The following is an 18,133-nucleotide window of genomic DNA, read 5'->3' as shown; positions in this document are numbered from 1 at the left end:
AATCTCAGAGAGATTCTGAGTGTCACATATGATTTTTAGAGCTTTTTCGTAAAAAAATTTCTAATTGTCGAGCTCATCAATATTTGGTTTCGATCAATAGAAATCGAGTTTTTTTATATTTTCTAAATAACTAATTATTTGTTTACAAAAATAACTATGCTACATAAACAAATAACATAAGTTCCGAGTTTTGCGTTGAAGATACAAAAAAATTGAGGATCAACTCTCAATATGATTCAGTTTTAGAAAATTTAGCACATTACTAATTCTTTCTGTTTAGTTTTTTTTTTTTTTTCAAAAATTCTACTCTATTTATTATTGCTCTCTTCTACATCGGATAAGGGTCGTACACAACGATCAAAATACACCCCGCACTGATCCATTACCAGAAATTGAAAAAAAATACTTATTTTTGTTCTTCTTTTTCTTTCATTCGCTTCATATTTATCTTTTTTTTGTTCCTCCTCTCTATTCTTGGAGAAGGGGTTTCCCTTTTACCGAAATCCTTTCAAATCTTAGAGGAACAACTCGTCTGAATTTCTTAGATCCCGGACGAGGTGTTTGTCTAAGGTTCTTAAATTTTAGATGCGTTGATCTTTTGAGTTTTAATCCGACAAACATGTTGGTCTGGGACCTAAACCTGGACGATTAGTTTGTCTGAGTTCTTCCCTAAATCCTAAATTCGTATGGAATTTAGGAAGATTCCTCTGAGATTTGGGATTTCAACCTGAGTTGGCTGGGCCCAACCCAAACCCCGACCTTTTAGGGCCGGGCCAGGATGTGTCTTGTAACAGAGTAGAAAATAGGCATTGCCACATCACATTATCATCATCATCATCAGTCACAGATAAATGGCCTAAGGTGTCAACACTTGCTTGCCCAAGACCCAAGTGGTTGAAAGTGTTGACATAAACTCCAAAAATCTTGGAGATCCCAGATTCGGTTGAGGAAGTGGATACCATGGTTTATTGAACTTGAGTTATTAAAGGTATAAATAATGTAATAAATTTGTCGGGTTATAGTCCTTTTTCATGTTGGTGGGTTTTATGCCTATTTCATTAATGATTTAACTGACGCCCTTATCGTTCTTATCACAATATTTGTCAATGCACCAAGTAGCCTCTAAATGATCTTGAAGTGGCCAAGGATTTGCGGCCCGATTTTAATAGGCCCAACTCCATTAATAGAGCGGCGTTGTAAAACGCACACGACTCACGAAAAGGGCAAAGGTATTTTTCTAATTTCTTCATCATCAATCTGATTTCCCTTTCTTTAGCAGTTTATCTTATTTTCATGTCTGAATTGTATTGATCTGATTCTTATAGAAACCCTTATTACTTTCTTTCCAAATTTCCTGTCTCTTGTTGTTGTGATAAGTATACTATTGGTTCTTTGGTTCTCCATATTCTTAACTGTTCATTTGGAAAGTAGTTAACTCTAGTTCTCTATTAATCAACTTGCTGCACCACTACAAATTTTCGTTTCTGGATTAGGGTTTTTCCTAGAATATTTTGTATAAGGGCGTCATAATTTTAAAGCATAAAAAGTGGGTTTACTATTTTTCTGCTGAAACCCTTAATGGGTTAATATCATTTTTAATTGTTTCTTGTTTTAAGATAAGAATTAGGAGATCCCGAGTTTAATTGATATTCAAGTTTAGACTGTAATTAGTTTGTACATGCTAATTTGAGTTATTTACATGTAAAAGGCTTCTAAGTGTATAAGGCAAGGAATGAAATTTCGAAATATTTTGGTCCATGTCTACAAAAATTTCCACCGAAACCGAAATTTCATTCCTTGCGGACTATAAGGTATCTGGGTAGCAAGTTTCGAAGTTTTATTTTGGTTGTAAGTCTTTTTGGTGGAATATATGTATAACGAGCTCCCATTATGAATCACAATTTAGAGGGCATAATGTTTTAGTTTATTCGAAGCTTATGAATAAAACTAGTTTAGTGTAGAAACTGCATTTGAAGTACCACTTCTAGTAGAAGTTCTACTTATTACTTAATGTGGAACTCTCAGATGATGTGAATTTTTGTATCATTAGAGTTTTATTTTAAGTGGATTTTGTTTTGCTTGGTTATAATTCTTCCGTGGTTAATGAGAAAACAGTGTTTGTGGTTGCGTTGAACTTACTTCGGAACTTGTCCTGTTTTAATTTGGTTATCAAGATAATGTCGAGGCTTTTTTATTGATATTTGAAGAACTACTGGGGAGAATGAAAAACTACTCTAAAGAATGGTAGTAACAGTGCTCCCAAAAGTTAGATGGTGCCTAAACTTTTAGATGATAAAAGGGTTAGGATGGAAAAAGTGAAAAAAGAAGAAACCATTGCATTGTTCTTCGTGTATTGATCGAAGATATTATGAGTCTTCTGGTTTTTATCATTTTACATTTCCTAACGAGAAGCCTTTATGAGAAACCAATTTTGAAACTAAATTTAAATGCAAAGTGGAAGATGGTTCTTTAAAGCCAGCTTCTTCTGGCGTGGCTTCTCCGAAATAACGTCTATGATATAAAGAGGTAGCTTGTGAGAGTGTCATAGTGAGACATGTGGCAATTTGTGTGCATGATTTTATTGCTCCCTGACCCCCTCTAATGCTGTAACACTTGTTTACATTACATATCTCGATTGTTTTCTCTTTCTAGATATTATTAGGGATTCATTTTCTGAAGTGTTGTTAGGGTAAGTGACCATTATGTTCTTCAATGTATTTCAATTTACTTCTCTTCATTTTGTTACTTCATGCCAATTGCTTATATATTATTATGTAAACATATACAGCTTAGATGATAAACTATATCAGTACACGAATGCCTTCTCTGCTGCTCACGTATTTCTTTCTTTGATAGTTTATACAAGTGACATTCTACACTTCTTTTGGTATCTACTATATGGTCCATCTTCCATTGCATTATTGTTACTTTTACTGCTTAAGAGTGAACTGCAGTATGCAGCAAGCCTAGGTTTGAGAATATCTACTGCAATTTTTACTCTTTTGCAAGTATTCTAAAGGTTACCTTTATCTAATCTTTTTTTTTTTTTCTCAATGTTGACTGCAGATATAGACGCATACAATTCCTATTCGAAGTCCGGTTTAAAGCTCTATACTAGCCAATGGCATCTATATGTTCTCGTCCACCAAATATAGTCACTTCTACAGTTCCTAAACTTCGTCTTGTACATCTTAGGTCATCGAAAGTACTGAAACCATTTCATGGGATCACCTTTCCCCATATTTGCCTTAAAAGTCGTTCTATCCTCTGTAGCAAATTGTCCAATTGGGAACCATCCCTCTTCCCGTTCGCATCGAAAGATGACAGTGAGGAAACGAGCAATATTTTCGAATCAATGGATGTAAGAGAAATGGTCGAGACTCTAGCTCCAGAGAAAGAAGATGTTGCCGTTGCGAGTTCTGAGCCTACCATGGAGCTCCAACCTCTGAAATGGCCCTTGTGGCTCTTGGGTCCTTCGGTTATACTCGTCACTGGTATGGTACCCACATTATGGTTACCTTTATCCTCTGTGTTTCTTGGTGCTAATATAGCTAGCTTACTTTCCTTGATCGGACTCGACTGTATTTTTAACATCGGCGCAACCTTATTTCTCCTCATGGCGGATTCTCTTGCTCGTCCAAAAAGCCCAACCCAAATCTCAAACAGCCAACCTCCTTTTAGTTACAAATTTTGGAACATGTTTGCCTGTCTTTTGGGCTTTTTAGTACCCGTTCTCATGTTTTTCGCCTCCCAAAGTGGTGTGCTTCAGCCACAGTTACCATTCATCTCATTTGCTGTTATACTTGGTCCATATCTTCTTCTTCTCTCTATACAGATGCTAACAGAGACACTGACGTGGCGCTGGAAATCACCTGTCTGGCTAGTCACCCCTGTTGTTTACGAAGCTTATCGAGTCTTGCAACTAATGAGGGGGTTGAGATTGGGTGTTGATCTTGGTGCACCAATGTGGGTTATGGGGAGCATTAGAGGGTTGGTTTCTTGGTGGGTTTTGATTCTCGCTATGCAGCTAATGAGAGTTGCTTGGTTTGCTGGTTTCTCTGATCGAGCTCGTCAACAAGCTTCAACATGAAATACTTTCTGTAAGTTGAACTGATGATTCAGGTGAGGATAAAACTGAATTAATTTGTTATATTGCATAAATGTATACGCCACGACAGATTGATGATATATTTTTATCTTATAGGAACTGACTTAATACAGGATTGTGCTACTGAAATTTATGGTAATATTTGTTTTCATAATTGATTCCGAATTTGTTACTTATTCTTCATTATCTAGTAGATGAACAAGAATTTGTGCTAGTTCTGGGTCTGACCTACTCTATCGATATATGGAAATGCAATTCGTTAGTCTATTTCTCAATCCGAAACTATGCATTTTCAAGGATTTTTCAGAAGCATTTTACTGGTTGAGATGCTGGATTAGTTTGAAATTATGAATTAGGTTGTCCAAGAAACCTTCTAATTGATCTTTGTTTGGGTATTAAGGTGGTGTTAAAGATCTAAATCCAAAATTTGTTTCTGTAATTTACTTGTATTATTTCGTATCCATTATTAATTAACTCTAGTATAATCGTATCTTAAAACAAGTCTTCTGCTAAAAAGAACACAACTTGAAACAATTCTTCTACATTCTTTATCTGATTAGTGGCATATTTCTCTCTGGAAAAGCAGGCTAATGAAAAGATAACCGAATTTATTTATTTTTACTTTACTAGTTGCTACTCATGATAGCTGAACAGTCACCACGACAACCACCACCAGCACAGCCACTCTTTCGCCATCACCACTGACCACAACTACAACCGCCACCGCGAGAATGCTAGCACCAACACCAAAACACCACTGCGGAACGGCCACCATCACCTTCACCACCAAGTCTCCACCACTTGTAAAAGTTACCATTTGATTCCAAATGATGCAAATTGTCTGTGAAAGTTATTTGTTCTTGCGGCCTGGATGGTAACTGCGATTACCAAAAGTAGTAAACTAATGAGAGCTATAAATTGGATTTTTGGCATAAATTAGTATTAGCAAAATCATTTAGGTAGTAGACTTGGTTAACTACTTATTCTGCAGCAGCTTTTCGGTAAGTTGTTCCTTTTTTGTTACATATATGTTATTCGTAAGAGTGGTTGATTAACATCAACCTTACTGATTGTACCGTTGTTAATGTTTTTTAAGTCAGAAACGGAAAGAATTTCTGCGATAGATAAAATGCGTGTAGCTACCATTTATCACCATATTAGAAGGTTCTTCAATTTGCTCTTAATACCTTAGAAAACTATTTAATATGGAGAAAATAGAAAAACCAATTTTTGAGCAAACATGACTTTTGTATACACATAAAAGATGAGGTTTTCTATTTTGCCTTGCTCTGATAATGTGGAAACAAACAAAGCTATATTATGTGAAAACCAAATATAAACCAATATATATATATATATGTTATCCAAAACAAATTTTGGTGGTTCTCCTTGAGTTCAATGGACCTTAATATCAAAACATATCATCAACCAGTTTGAAGCTTCAGTACCAGAGACTAAAGCAGCCATGAATGACACAGTAGACAAGCTTGTTATCTTTCTAGCAAAGAGAGATGGCATAGACAAACTCGTGAAGACCTTCCAATATGTTACAAAACTAGTCCACTGGCACGTCGAGACAACCCATCCAGACATTGCCGATAGAGCGAAGAAATGGGAAGTTGCTTCGGGTCTTAGCCGTAAAGCTTTCCGATCAGGTAGGTTTCTCACAGGCTTTAATGCATTAAGACGGAACCCCGGTTCAAACCCTACCTTTAAGTTTCTTGCAGTTCTTTCTAATGCTGGAGAAATGGTTTACTTTTTCTTCGATCATTTTCTTTGGTTATCAAGAATTGGAGTGATAGATGCCAGGTTAGCTAAAAGAATGAGTTTCATTTCAGCATTTGGAGAAGCTTTTGGGTATGTATTCTTCATTTTATCTGATTTCATTCTCATAAAACAAGGTTTAGATATGGAGAAGAAACTTCTCTTGAAATCGGAAGTGTCAAATGACGCGAAAAGCTTAACTGATGAGAAATTAGTTGCAGAGAAAACAGAGAAGAGTTTGAAGATAATAAGAGAAGATAGAGTTATGAGGTTAATGGGAGTTTCTGCTAATATTGCTGATCTTGTTATAGCTTTAGCTGAAATAGAACCAAACCCATTTTGTAACCATGGAGTCACACTTGGGATAAGTGGGTTGGTTTCTGCTTGGGCTGGTTGGTATAGAAATTGGCCTTCTTGAAATGAATCCATGGAATTTAAGATTGATGAAGAAAGAGTAAGTAGTTCATCAATTGAAATTGATCAAATTGCAAAACATGCTTATCATTGTTGAATGGTACCAAGTGATGTGTTCTTGAATCTCTTCAATCTTCTTCCATCTGCAGTTTCTAGGTTTTCTTTATAAGGCATTCTGTCTGATAAGGATTTGGAAGTGTTAAATGCACTAACCATATTTGTTATATGCACTCTTATCTCCTTTGATGTTGAACAAGAAATATCTTTAATATGTGTGTAGATAGTAAAAATCGTGAGTGCATTAGACCACCTAGAATTTTAATTCCGGAAAATGTCTCTCTGCAGGGCCAATATCTTGGTCGAATCCCAGCTAGGGTACGTGGCATGAATACCCTGACCATGATTTGGTTGAGATACTGCTCGGGCAGAGCATCATCTTTGTTGTTTTAATTTTCTTGTGATCTGTTGAGTTATTTGTTCTTGCTCCCCTTTTCAGGATCAGAATCAGTTTTGGCCTCTAATATTCTTTCTTGACCCTCAACTTTTTTTAATTTTCTTTTGGCCCAATATGTTTAGTAAATTCGAGTTTAACCACCTTTCGCTAGGATCCTATCCATATTTCGAAGTTATATTTGTATCGTTTATCACCTTCCCCTGATTATCTTTTTATCGTTCGTTCTTTAATGTATATTGTTTGATCATTTTCTTTTTTCTGAAATCACTCTACTTTATCCCCTTCCATCTGCCCTGAGTTTATCATATTTTTTTTATATGAATCGAAAGTTGTAAGGTTGGTTATTTTTGTTGAGATTGCAGCCGAAGAAATTCACAAGTCAGTGGTGCTCGAGTTAGTTAAAGTGTCGTAAAAGATATAGATTACGACTAGTTAAACGACACGGATTTCTGATTACTTGACTTGTAATGTAACAATTTAAATAACTTTTGCAGATGTTATCAGCGTAACTCTAAAATCAGCCATACTTGTGATATTTGATCTTTTTACTCTTTGTTATAAGTAAAAAGTGCCTCTAGGGAAAAATGAGTCCCCCATTGATCATCTTCATCTTTTAGCCCTAGATTTATATAGAGAAAATATGCAAGTGTTTTCTTTTAGGGTTATTGTCCAACTAGCCCCCAACTTTATGACCAGTTTTCTATCTAGCCCCCTACTTTATAAAAAATACTCAAATGACTCTTTTTTCGTTACCGTTTATGTCCGTTACTCTCTCTCTTCAATCTCATCACCTCTCTCTGCCACGCCATCTATCATGCCACATCATCATTTGCTATGATAGGTCGCCGAATGGTCAAAAATACCGGTGACCTTAAAAAGTTTCTCTCTCCACCTCATCTCACCTCTCTCTTCTCCCTTCAAACATAAAAATAAAAAAATTCTCTCATATCTCTCTCTAAACATTCCGGCGAAGGGGTTCCCCTTCGCTAGAGGTAGGTCTGTTCTTGAACAGACCTGTTCAACGAAGGTCTGCTCAAGAACAAATCCGTTCAACGAACAGACGTACCTCCGGCGAAGGGGTTTACCTTCGCCAGAGTGTTTAGAGAGAAAGAGGAGAAGAGAGAAGAACTTTTTTTTTTTTTTTTTTTTTACAGAGAGAAAAGATTTTTTTTTCATTTTTATTTATTTTATGTTTGAAGGTTGCCGGCGAAAAAATTGGTCGGCCGACAACCTTCGCCGATGAAGAAGATGATGAAGTGGCAGAGAGAGGCTATGAGATGGAGGAGAGAGATGTGATGACTAGTTAACGGAGTAACAACTGTAACTGAAAAAGGGGATCATCTGGGTATATTTTTGATAAAGTAGGGGTCTAGACAGGAAGCTGATCTCAAAATTGGGGGCTATTTGGAAAATAACGTTTTCTTTTAACTGTACTCCAAGAGTCATTCCATTTAATCCGTTCAATACTGTCTGGATTTATCATGAAAAATACAAGAGTTGAATAAGTCCGATAACTACTATCATTAAAGATATTTTATATTCTAAAAAAGATATAAAAATCCTTAAAGTCATTGTAGGAACATGAAAGTCACTTCATTTACCCTTTGACACAAGTCAAACAAATCATAGATTCCACCTCTACCGTGAATAGAACTCGTGATCTTCGAGTTTTTAGAGTAGTTGCACAACAAACTGGTCAAACAATTGTTGACAATATATGCAAGTGTTAGAGCATCTCCAATGCAAGACTCAATAAAAACTCTAAAAATCCTGTGTCAAGTGTGAAAAATGGATCTCTAAATGTTCTCTTTCCTATTTGATCATTCAGAGACACTCTATTCCAAAACCTTCTCTAATGCAACACTCAAGAGAAACTCTAAAAACCTATATAAAAGTAATTGATTTGCTTATGTAGCACTTAAAGATCCTCAAAGAGGAATTTAGAATGTCCTCTTAAGGATCTCTAAAGTAAATATTGACACATCACTTTAGAGATTCATGTTGAGTTTTGCATTGGAGATGGATTTTAAAGAAGAACTTTAAAAAAATCTTACGTGGCACTCTAAGATTTATAGTTTTGAGTGTTGCATTGGAGATGCTCTTATATGGTTTGGTCTTAAAGATAATTGGAATGACTTCGGCTACTTCAAATTATTCTAGGGATGGATTCAAAGTAATTAAATTGTGACTTGCTCATTCTATCCATTAATTAATTAGCCAATTGGACTCTAATTTCAATTGCAACTAGATAGCTCTAAACTTTTTAAAGGAATTCTTTATTTTGTTTATATATTAGATAATTAGAAGATGTCAAAATTAGTGCAAGAACCGTCGAAACTGTTTTTTCTTTTTTTTTTGAGTATTCGACTATGATCTAAGTTAGTTGTTACAAGGCATTGATACATTATGAAGATGTGATAAACATCATAACCGCCTAATTCAAACCATGAATGAAAGAGACTTAAAGTCCAACAACAAGAAAGAAGCCTAAAACCCGACAAATTATTACATTATTTATTTAATATATAGTCTAAATTACATGAAATAATCTTGATGACAAACTGCCTCCACTAGGACTCGATCCCACTACTTCATGGTCTTAAGAGGGGTGTCCAACCGTTCCACCAAAGGCTGGTGGACTCCAAAACTCCTTTTATTTTGTTATATATTGAATTAAATTCTTTATTAAAATGACACTAGATCAATTGGACCATAAATTAAAGAAATTACTCAATTTTGTTATGTACTTAAACACATTACACCGTCATTTGTTTGTAAGGGAAAATGTAATAGGTTAACGTGCTGATACGACACTAAGTACGCATGACACGGCCCACCAAACTCTAAATAAAGAAGAATTTGTACCTAATACGACTTGTCTTGTCCCGATAACATGATTACGATTGCTTAAAGTTTAATAAAATTCTGGACGAACTTCTAACTCCACAAGTCTAAATCTCTACGTGGTCCACTTTTATTGGTCATGTGATCCATGTACTTTGCCAAAATGAAAAAATGGCTTCATATCCTTCAATGTATTTCATTTTCAATTAGCTAAAGGATGACGGATTGATTGAAGTTCTCTTTCTTATAGAGAACCCTGATATACCAAATATATCGGACCACCACTTCATAGCAATCTGGCAGGATAAAACCCAAAAAAAAATGATCCATGATAAATTAAAAAGAGAAACTAGCTTGTTTTACAGAAATGTTCTTTTTGAAAAAGTAATCACTAGCTAGTTTGGAAACTTCAAATTTTCTCTTTATTTTAAAAAATAAATTTAAGCCATCATCATTTCTTTAATAGGAGCACAGGCCAGGTCTTATGGTTAGACATATATTTTGGTCAATGGTGTTTATGTTAAAAAATATTTTGGTCATTGATCATATCAATTTGCCTCTATATATACATGATGGAATATAGAGATGAAACTCACAACCACAAGCATATCACTACACCTCGCCCAACAACAAAAACGCTTTTCAATTCATTTTTATCTTTGTTCAGTTGATTGATTGCTATGGCGGCCACTAACAACAAAAACGCTTTGTTGTTTACTTCTTTTGTGTTGGTTCTAGTATTTGTAACCCTAATGAGTGATTTTACCAATGCTAGTACTTTCACAATTGCGAGTGGAGAACCGCATGACGGTTGCAAAGGTTTGTATGCAGCATTCTTTGGATGTGGAAAATGTTTCAACATTCCCTTTAATGGTGGATACAGTTTCGAGTTCACTAAAGAACCCATTAAATTCTACAACGAGAATCATTGTGGAGGTCCTGTTGTTTCCCGTCTTAACTCCAATCATGGTGAATGTAACGGGTTTCCGTGGAAGAGTCTTCTAATCGTATGCTAGAGGAATTAAACCTAGCGAACTGACCAGCTTCTTAAAGCATGATTGACTACCTCATGCATGACTGTGCGTATTTTATATTAATAAAGGTCTAAGTGCATATAAGATGTATTTCGAGATAATGTGGGTGTATGTATTTGTCTCTACTTGTTTGTATTTTTATCATAAATGTGTGTGATTGATGACAATTGAAGTATTTAATATAAAGGAGTCGGACCCCTGGGTTTATTATTGTTTTTCTCCTTACACAATTTCTTCTGGAAAGGACATAATTCATCTTAATGTAATAAAGGAAAACGTGAGCTCGTCTAATGTCCTGCAATGATTGCATTAGCAATGGCAACATTGAGAATGAAAAATAGAACTTGAGAATTGAGATAATACATCGCCAAGACTGATTTGCCGCCCAACTTAGAGTTAGAAGATGTAATAGTCCCACATTGCTCGCATGAGTGTCCAGAGACTGGGCTATAGGTGTACGCTCAAGCTTAGTAAGTACAAAGGCCTTTTAGGTGGGCTCGTGGTGCCTTTGCCAAGAACAAAACTCCGTACCTGTGTGAGGTGGTTAAAGTCGGAACAATACCGATGACGGCTCTTCGCTGAGGGTGAGGAATTGTAATAGTCCCACCCAGAGGCTGGACTACAGGTGTACGCTCAAGCTTAGTAAGTACCTAAGTCTTTTGGGTAGACTTGTGGTGCCTTCGCGAAGAACAAAAATCTGTACCTGTGTGAGATGGTTAAAGCGGGACAATATCGGCAACTGCTAAGGCTTGAGACGTTATAGAAGATTAATCAAATTATCAATTGAGAGACTTGGATTAGGTTTTATTTCGTCTCCTAGAAATAAGTTAATCCTATTAAGTTTCACGATCAGTTCGATCTTTTCCACATAGATATACTGTAAAATTCATGAATGGAAATATTACGTTGTTCTCCACAATTGTGAGTTTGATTAACTACATTGACCAGATACAAGTGATTGATAAATTACCTAATAGAGTAATTTAGAGCACCGCCAATGCATAACTGAAAGAAAGTCTAATTGTCATGTGTGTCAAGTCTCAGTCGAGATTCTATTTCTTAGATGACACTATTGAGATCATCTGTTCAAAAGACATCTATAATGCAACACTCTAAAAATTTAGAAATTGATGACATTTCCTGGATGAATAGCTTTTTTTAATGTAGAAATTGTTGATGCTACAATTGAGGTCCTCAAAAGGAATCTCAAATAGCGGGTATCTTCTTGAACCATCTTAGACTCTTCTCTTTTTTTTGGGAAATGAGCTACAATCTATGCTAGTCACCACGTGGCGTTGATACATCACCTAACTTTTTTTTTTTTTGGAACCGAACTTGTGACCTTTAGGATTTTAAAAGTTATGTTAACACTATCAACCACTTGGACAAGCAAGTCTTGACTTAAAAACCTTCTAATGAAATTACTTCATTAGAAGAACACAAGCACGCAAAACAGTTGAATTTAGGAATCACTCATATTTAGATTTGTGATGCACATCTTTAAAATAAAAAACACAACCTGAAACAATTCTTCAACATACTCTATTTGATTAGTGGCATAATTCAAATTAGTCAAGGGTTGGATTCAGAGTCATTCAATTCTGAGTACTTCATTCTATTTCACAAATTAATTTAGTCATTCCCACTCTAATTTCAAATGCAACTGGATAGATAGCTGACAAGTTCTAACTTTAGAATATAAATTAAATTGGAAGAGATGACTTAGTTTGAAGAGATGACTTAGTTTGAAGGGTAATCTCCTAAGCAAACAAATCTTTGTTCTTTATAATTACCATTCTAAGGCAAATAACTTCATTAAAAAATCGATATTTGTTTACACTGGCAAAATGTACAATATATGTACATTGTTTGTTGATGTCAAATACGAACTTCAAAAGTTAGTATAAGTTTCTTAAAAAGAAACTTAATGGTTATATTACGTTGACTGAGTGGTTCAATCTCGATCTTTTCCACATAGATCTACTGTCAAATTCATTAATGGTTATATTACATTGTTCTCCACAATTGTGAGTTTGATTAACTACATTGACCAGATACAAGTGAATGATAAAATACCTAAAACTCACTCATTTTTACAGAGTGGTTTAGAGTACCTCAATGCAAAACACAAAAAAACTCTTATTGTCATGTGTGTCAAGTCTCAGTCGAGATTCTATTTCCTAGATGAGACAATTGAGATCATTTGTCTAAAAGACATCTCTAGTGCTACACTCTAAAAATGTTAAATTAGTTTGGTGACATTTCCTAGATGAATAATTTTTTTTAATGTAGAAAATGTTGATGCGGCAATGGAGGTCCTCAAAAGGAATCTCAAATAGCAGATATCTTCTCGAGACATTTTTTTAAATGAGCTACGATCTACGTTAGTTATTACATGACATTGATACATCATCAAGATGTGATAAGTACGATATCCGTCTAAGTTAAACAACTAATAAAAGGGTCCTAAAGACCAACAAACTTATTAGTTATACCTTTAATAACTCAAATTCAATAACTGTACTTGGATTCCACCTCTTCTTGAATCGACCTCCAGGATTTTAGAAGTTATGTCAACACTATCAACCACTTGGACAACCAAGTCTCGACTTGGAACTAAATGTTGTTACATGAGACCCAAATTAAAATTTGCATAAAAAAATTCTATTTATCCCTCTATTTTGGTCCCTCCCTCAGCCCTCCACCGATGTGGCGTCATATCATTAGAGTATATTTTCTCACAATTCTCTCTCCAATTGCTCTACACTCAAGTGATATGTTGCCACATCGGCGGAGGGCTAGGGGAGGGACCAAAATGGAGGGATGAATAGAATTTCTCTGTTTGCATTGGAGATATAATATTCCCTCTGGATGTCAGAGTGAATTTAGGATTGTATTTGGACTGTGGATCCATCTGGGTTTTACTTGATGAAATGGTGGATTAGTTTGAAATTATGAACTAGGCTGTTCAAGAAACCTTCTACTGGATCTGTTGTTTCTGGTATTAAGGTGGTGTTAAAGATCTAAATCCGAATTTTGTTTGTGTAACTTACTTGTTTATTTGAGTTCTCGTATGCATCAATTACCCTAGTAGAATTGTATCTTCAGACAAGTTTTCTTCTAAAAATCTAGATTTGCTATTTTAGGTGGAAAAATATTTTGGATACAAATATTTGTTCGTGGATGCAACTTTATTAGAAGAATACAATCAGGCAAAACAGTTGAATTTAGGAATCACTCATATTTAGATTTCTGATGCACATCTATAAAAAAAAAATACAACCCGAAACAATTCTTCAAAATACTATTTGATTAGTGGCATATTCCAAATTTGTCTAGGGACGCATTCAAAGTCATTCAATTCTGACTAGTTCAAACCACTTAAACATATTACACTGTCATTTTTTTATAAGCGAAAATGCATTAGATTAACGTGTTGAGTAGACACCAAACTCCAAAAGACGAAGAAACTGTATCTAATACGACTTTATCTTGTCCTAATCACCATATTGCTTAAAGTTTAGGAAGGCTTTAGGAAATGCTATACAAACTTCTATATCCACAAGTCTAATCTCTTCCTCATCTACAAAGGATGACAGATTGAAGTTCTCTTTGTTATTCAGAACCCTAATATATATACCACATAATTTGGACAATCACTTCATAGCAATCTGGCAGGATAAGACACAAAAAAAATGTCCCATGATAAATTAAGAAGACTAACTTGTTTTACAGAAAGGTTCTTTTTGAAAAAGTAATCACTAGCTAGTTTGAAAACTTCAAATTTTCTCTTTATTTAAAAAGCAAAATTAAGCCACGATCATTTCTTTAATACGTATATTTTATTTCAATTGGGAGCATTCGCCAGGTCTTATGGCTAGACATATATTTTGGTCAATGGTGTTTATGTTAAAAAATATTTTGGTCATTACCTCTCATAGTCTCATATCAATTTGCCTCTATAAATACATGATGGATATAGAGATGAAACTCACAACCACAAGCATATCTCTACACCTCAGCCGAACTAAGGAACTAGTATTAAGCTTTTCAGTTCATCTTTATCTTTGTTTAGTTGATTGATTGCCATGGCGGCCACTAACAACAAAAGCGCTTCGTTGTTTACTTCTTTTGTGTTGGCTAGCTCTAGTATTTGTAGCCCTAATGAGTGATTTTGCCAATGCTAGTACTTTCACAGTGTGGAAGCATGAGGGTTGCAAAGGTCCTAAAGCATCAACCCATGTCTGTGGATCATGTTGGAACATTCCCTTTAATGGTGGATACAGTTTTGACTTCACTAAACAACCCATTAGGTTCTACAACCAGATTCACTGTGGAGGTCCTGTTGTTTTCCGTCTTAACTCCGATATTCGTAAATGTAACAGGTTTCCGTGGAAGAGTCTCAAAATGGTATGCTAGAGGAATTAACCCTAACGAACCGACAAACTTGTTCAAGCATGATCGACTACATCATGCATGACTGTGCGTATTTTATAATAAAGGTCTAAGTATATATAAAATGTACTTACGGATAGTGTGGGCGTGTGTATTTGTCTCTACTTGTTCGTATTTTTTCTTACAAATGTGTGTTGATGAGAATTGAAGTATTTAATGAACAAGAGTCGGACCCTCGTTTTATTATTGTTTTTCTCGATAGATACACACAATTTCTTTTGGAAATGACATAATTCATCTTAATGTAATAAAAGAAAAAGTGAGCTCCTCTAAATTTTCTCCAGTGATTGCATTAGCAATGAGAGCATTAAGAATGAAAAGATGATACATCTCCAAGACAGATTTGCCGCACAACTTAGAATTAGAAGATTAATCAAATAATCAATTGAGAGATTTTGATTAGGTTTTATTTCGTCTCCTAGAAATAGCTTAATTCTATTAAGTTTCACAATCAATTAGAAGATATAAACTAAAATAAATAATAGTACATGATTAAGTGGTGGTTCAATCTCGACCTTTTCCACATAGAGCTACTGTCAAATTCATTAAAGGTTATATTACGTTTTTTTTTTGGAAACCGACTATGTTGTCGTTACTTTTGGCATTGATACATCAAAGATGTGATAAGCTCGAATCTCGAGCACTCAAACTCTAACATGACCAGGCCTATAGCCCAACTAGATAATGGCCTAAAGCCCAACTACACTACATTATTTATACCCTAATATTCCCAATTCAAATAATTTTCTGGGATTCGAACCTGGGACCTCCAGGGGTTTCTGGAGTTTATGTCAACACCTTGGAACCACTTGGGCTACCAACTGTTGACAATGGTTATATTACGTTGATCTCCACAATTTGTGAGTTTGATTAACTACATTGACCAGATACAAGTGAATGATAAAATACCTAAAACTCACTCATATTTACAGAGTGGTTTAGAGTACCTCTAATGCAGAACTCAAAAAAATTCTAGTTGTCATGTGTGTCAAGTCTCAGTCGAGATTCTATTTCCTAGATGACACAGTAGAGATCATTTGTTCAAAAGACGTCTCTAATGCTACATTCTAAAAATTTTAAAATTACTTTGGTGTCATTTCCTAGATCAATAACTTTTTTTTAATGTAGATGCGGCAATGGAGATCCTCAAATAGCGGATATCTTCTTGAGACATCTTATAATTTTTATTTTGAAAATGAGCTACGATTTACGTTAGTCATTAAATGGCATTGATACATCATCATTCATCAAGATGTGATAAGTCCCGTCTAAGTTAAACCATTAATCAAAGGGTCCTAAAACCCATCAAACTTATTATTTATACCTTTAATAACTCAAATTCTATAATCGTGGATAGGGGTGTACACGAGCCGAGCTCTTAACGAGCTGCTCGAGCTCGGCTCGACTATTGCTCGAGCTCAATTCGACTATTGCTCGTGCTCGATTCGAATAATAACGAGCACGAGCTTAACACGAGCCCAAAATCATGCTCGTTTATGTAAACGAGCCGAACTTTGATCATTCTTTAGTGTATCACGAGCTACTCGTGAACAACTCGTTTAACATACTCTTATAGTATTGTAGTACATATTTACGTATTAGTATTGAAACTTGTACATGAAATATCTACCATTAAACAATTATCGGAATATGAATCATTAATCATTACTATTGTATGTGACAAATGATCATTGAAGTATTTTGATAATTTAGAAAGTTTCCATTTGAAGTATTTTGATAAACGAGCTTAAAAGAATGCGAGCTCGAGTTCTTTCAAACTTATACGAACCGAGCTTGAACAAGTGGACAATTACTCGAACGAGCTCGAGCTCGACAGTCAAATACACGAACCGAGCTTGAACATCTTACTACTCAGCTCGACTCGACTCGACTCGGGTTCACCCCTAATCGTGGATTCCACCTTTTCTGGAAATCGAACTTGTGAACTCCAGGATTGTGGGAGTTGTAAATCGAACTTGTGAACTCCAGGATTTTAGAAGTTATGTCAACACTGTCAACACTATCAACCACTTGGACAACCAAGTCTTGACTTCGAATTAAATGCTGTTACATTATCTCAGACCCAAATTAAGTTTTGCATCGGAGATATAGATGGGAAATTTGATCAAAACTCCCTAAACATTTTGGACTTTGGTGAAAAATGATCAATCAATTTTTTTTAGTGTTTAGCTCCCTGGGTATTTTTTAACTTGCAACACCTTGCGACAACTGCTTTGCAGTAGATTTGGAGCGCCTTGCAACACCTTACAACTGCTTTGCAACACCTTACAACTGTTTTGCAACGTCTTGCAACACATGTGCGATGTCTTACAACGACTTGCAATACCTTTGTAAAACATATTTAGTTTTTAACCAAACAAAATACAAATATTTAGGGGTTTTAACAAAAAAATACAAAATTTGAATTCTAACAAATTTTTTTTAACTTGTCTTTTTAACTAAAAAAAAGTTAAAAATTGGGTCTTCGCCCTTATTTCACCTGGAATCTCAGAATGAATTTAGGATTGTATAATTGGACTATTAATCCATCTGGGCTTTACTTGTTTATTTGAGTTATCGTATGCATCAATTACCCTGGTAGAATTGTATCTCAAAAGTTAAAACAAGTCTTCTTCTAAAATATATATTTGTTATTTTAGGTGGAAATATATTTTGGATACAAATATTTGTTCGTAGATTAGACTTTGTTAGAAGAATATAACCAGGCAAAACAGTTGAATTTAGGAATCACTCATATTTAGATTTCTGATGCACGTCTATATAAAAAAAAAGAGACAACCCTAAACAATTCTCCAACATACTCTATTTGATTAGTGACATATTCCAAATTAGTCTAGGGATGGATTCAAAGTCATTCAATTCTGACTAGTTCAAACTACTTAAACATATTACACTGTCATTTTTTATAAGCGAAAATGTATTAGATTAACGTGTTGAGAAGACACTAAAGACACACGACATGGTCCACCAAACTCCAAAAGACGAAGAAACTGTATCTAATACGACTTTATCTTGCCCTAATCATCTTATTGCTTAAAG

General features: G+C 35.0%; 2 protein-coding genes across 4 annotated transcripts; both read left to right on the top strand.

Moving 5' to 3' along the window:
- Window positions 1-1,133: 1,133 nt before the first annotated feature.
- LOC147533931 (cytochrome P450 family protein) lies at window positions 1,134-4,262 on the top strand. 3 transcript variants are annotated; one of them, XM_086647748.1, is made up of 2 exons: window positions 1,134-1,229; window positions 3,067-4,262. In XM_086647748.1, exon 2 carries the CDS (start codon window positions 3,122-3,124, stop codon window positions 4,088-4,090), a length of 969 nt encoding a protein of 322 aa, XP_086503874.1. In that variant the 5' UTR covers window positions 1,134-1,229; window positions 3,067-3,121; the 3' UTR covers window positions 4,091-4,262. The 3 variants fall into 3 exon arrangements, with proteins under 3 accessions (XP_086503874.1, XP_086503875.1, XP_086503876.1); XM_086647749.1 differs by having other exon boundaries at window positions 1,194-2,970; XM_086647750.1 differs by lacking the exon at window positions 1,134-1,229 and adding an exon at window positions 1,266-2,887.
- Window positions 4,263-5,346: 1,084 nt separating this feature from the next.
- PEX11B (peroxin 11B) lies at window positions 5,347-6,409 on the top strand. The gene has a single exon (XM_086647751.1). It carries the CDS (start codon window positions 5,574-5,576, stop codon window positions 6,288-6,290), a length of 717 nt encoding a protein of 238 aa, XP_086503877.1. The 5' UTR covers window positions 5,347-5,573; the 3' UTR covers window positions 6,291-6,409.
- The last annotated feature ends 11,724 nt before the right edge of the window (window positions 6,410-18,133 follow it).

This window comes from Eschscholzia californica, unplaced genomic scaffold, assembly GCF_041429995.1.
Source record: "Eschscholzia californica isolate CP2 unplaced genomic scaffold, dmEscCali1.0.p SCAF_6, whole genome shotgun sequence".
Classification (NCBI taxonomy): domain Eukaryota; kingdom Viridiplantae; phylum Streptophyta; class Magnoliopsida; order Ranunculales; family Papaveraceae; genus Eschscholzia; species Eschscholzia californica.
The sequence above is the reverse complement of the archived record's forward strand: the minus strand, read 5'-3'. Positions and strand labels throughout refer to the sequence as shown.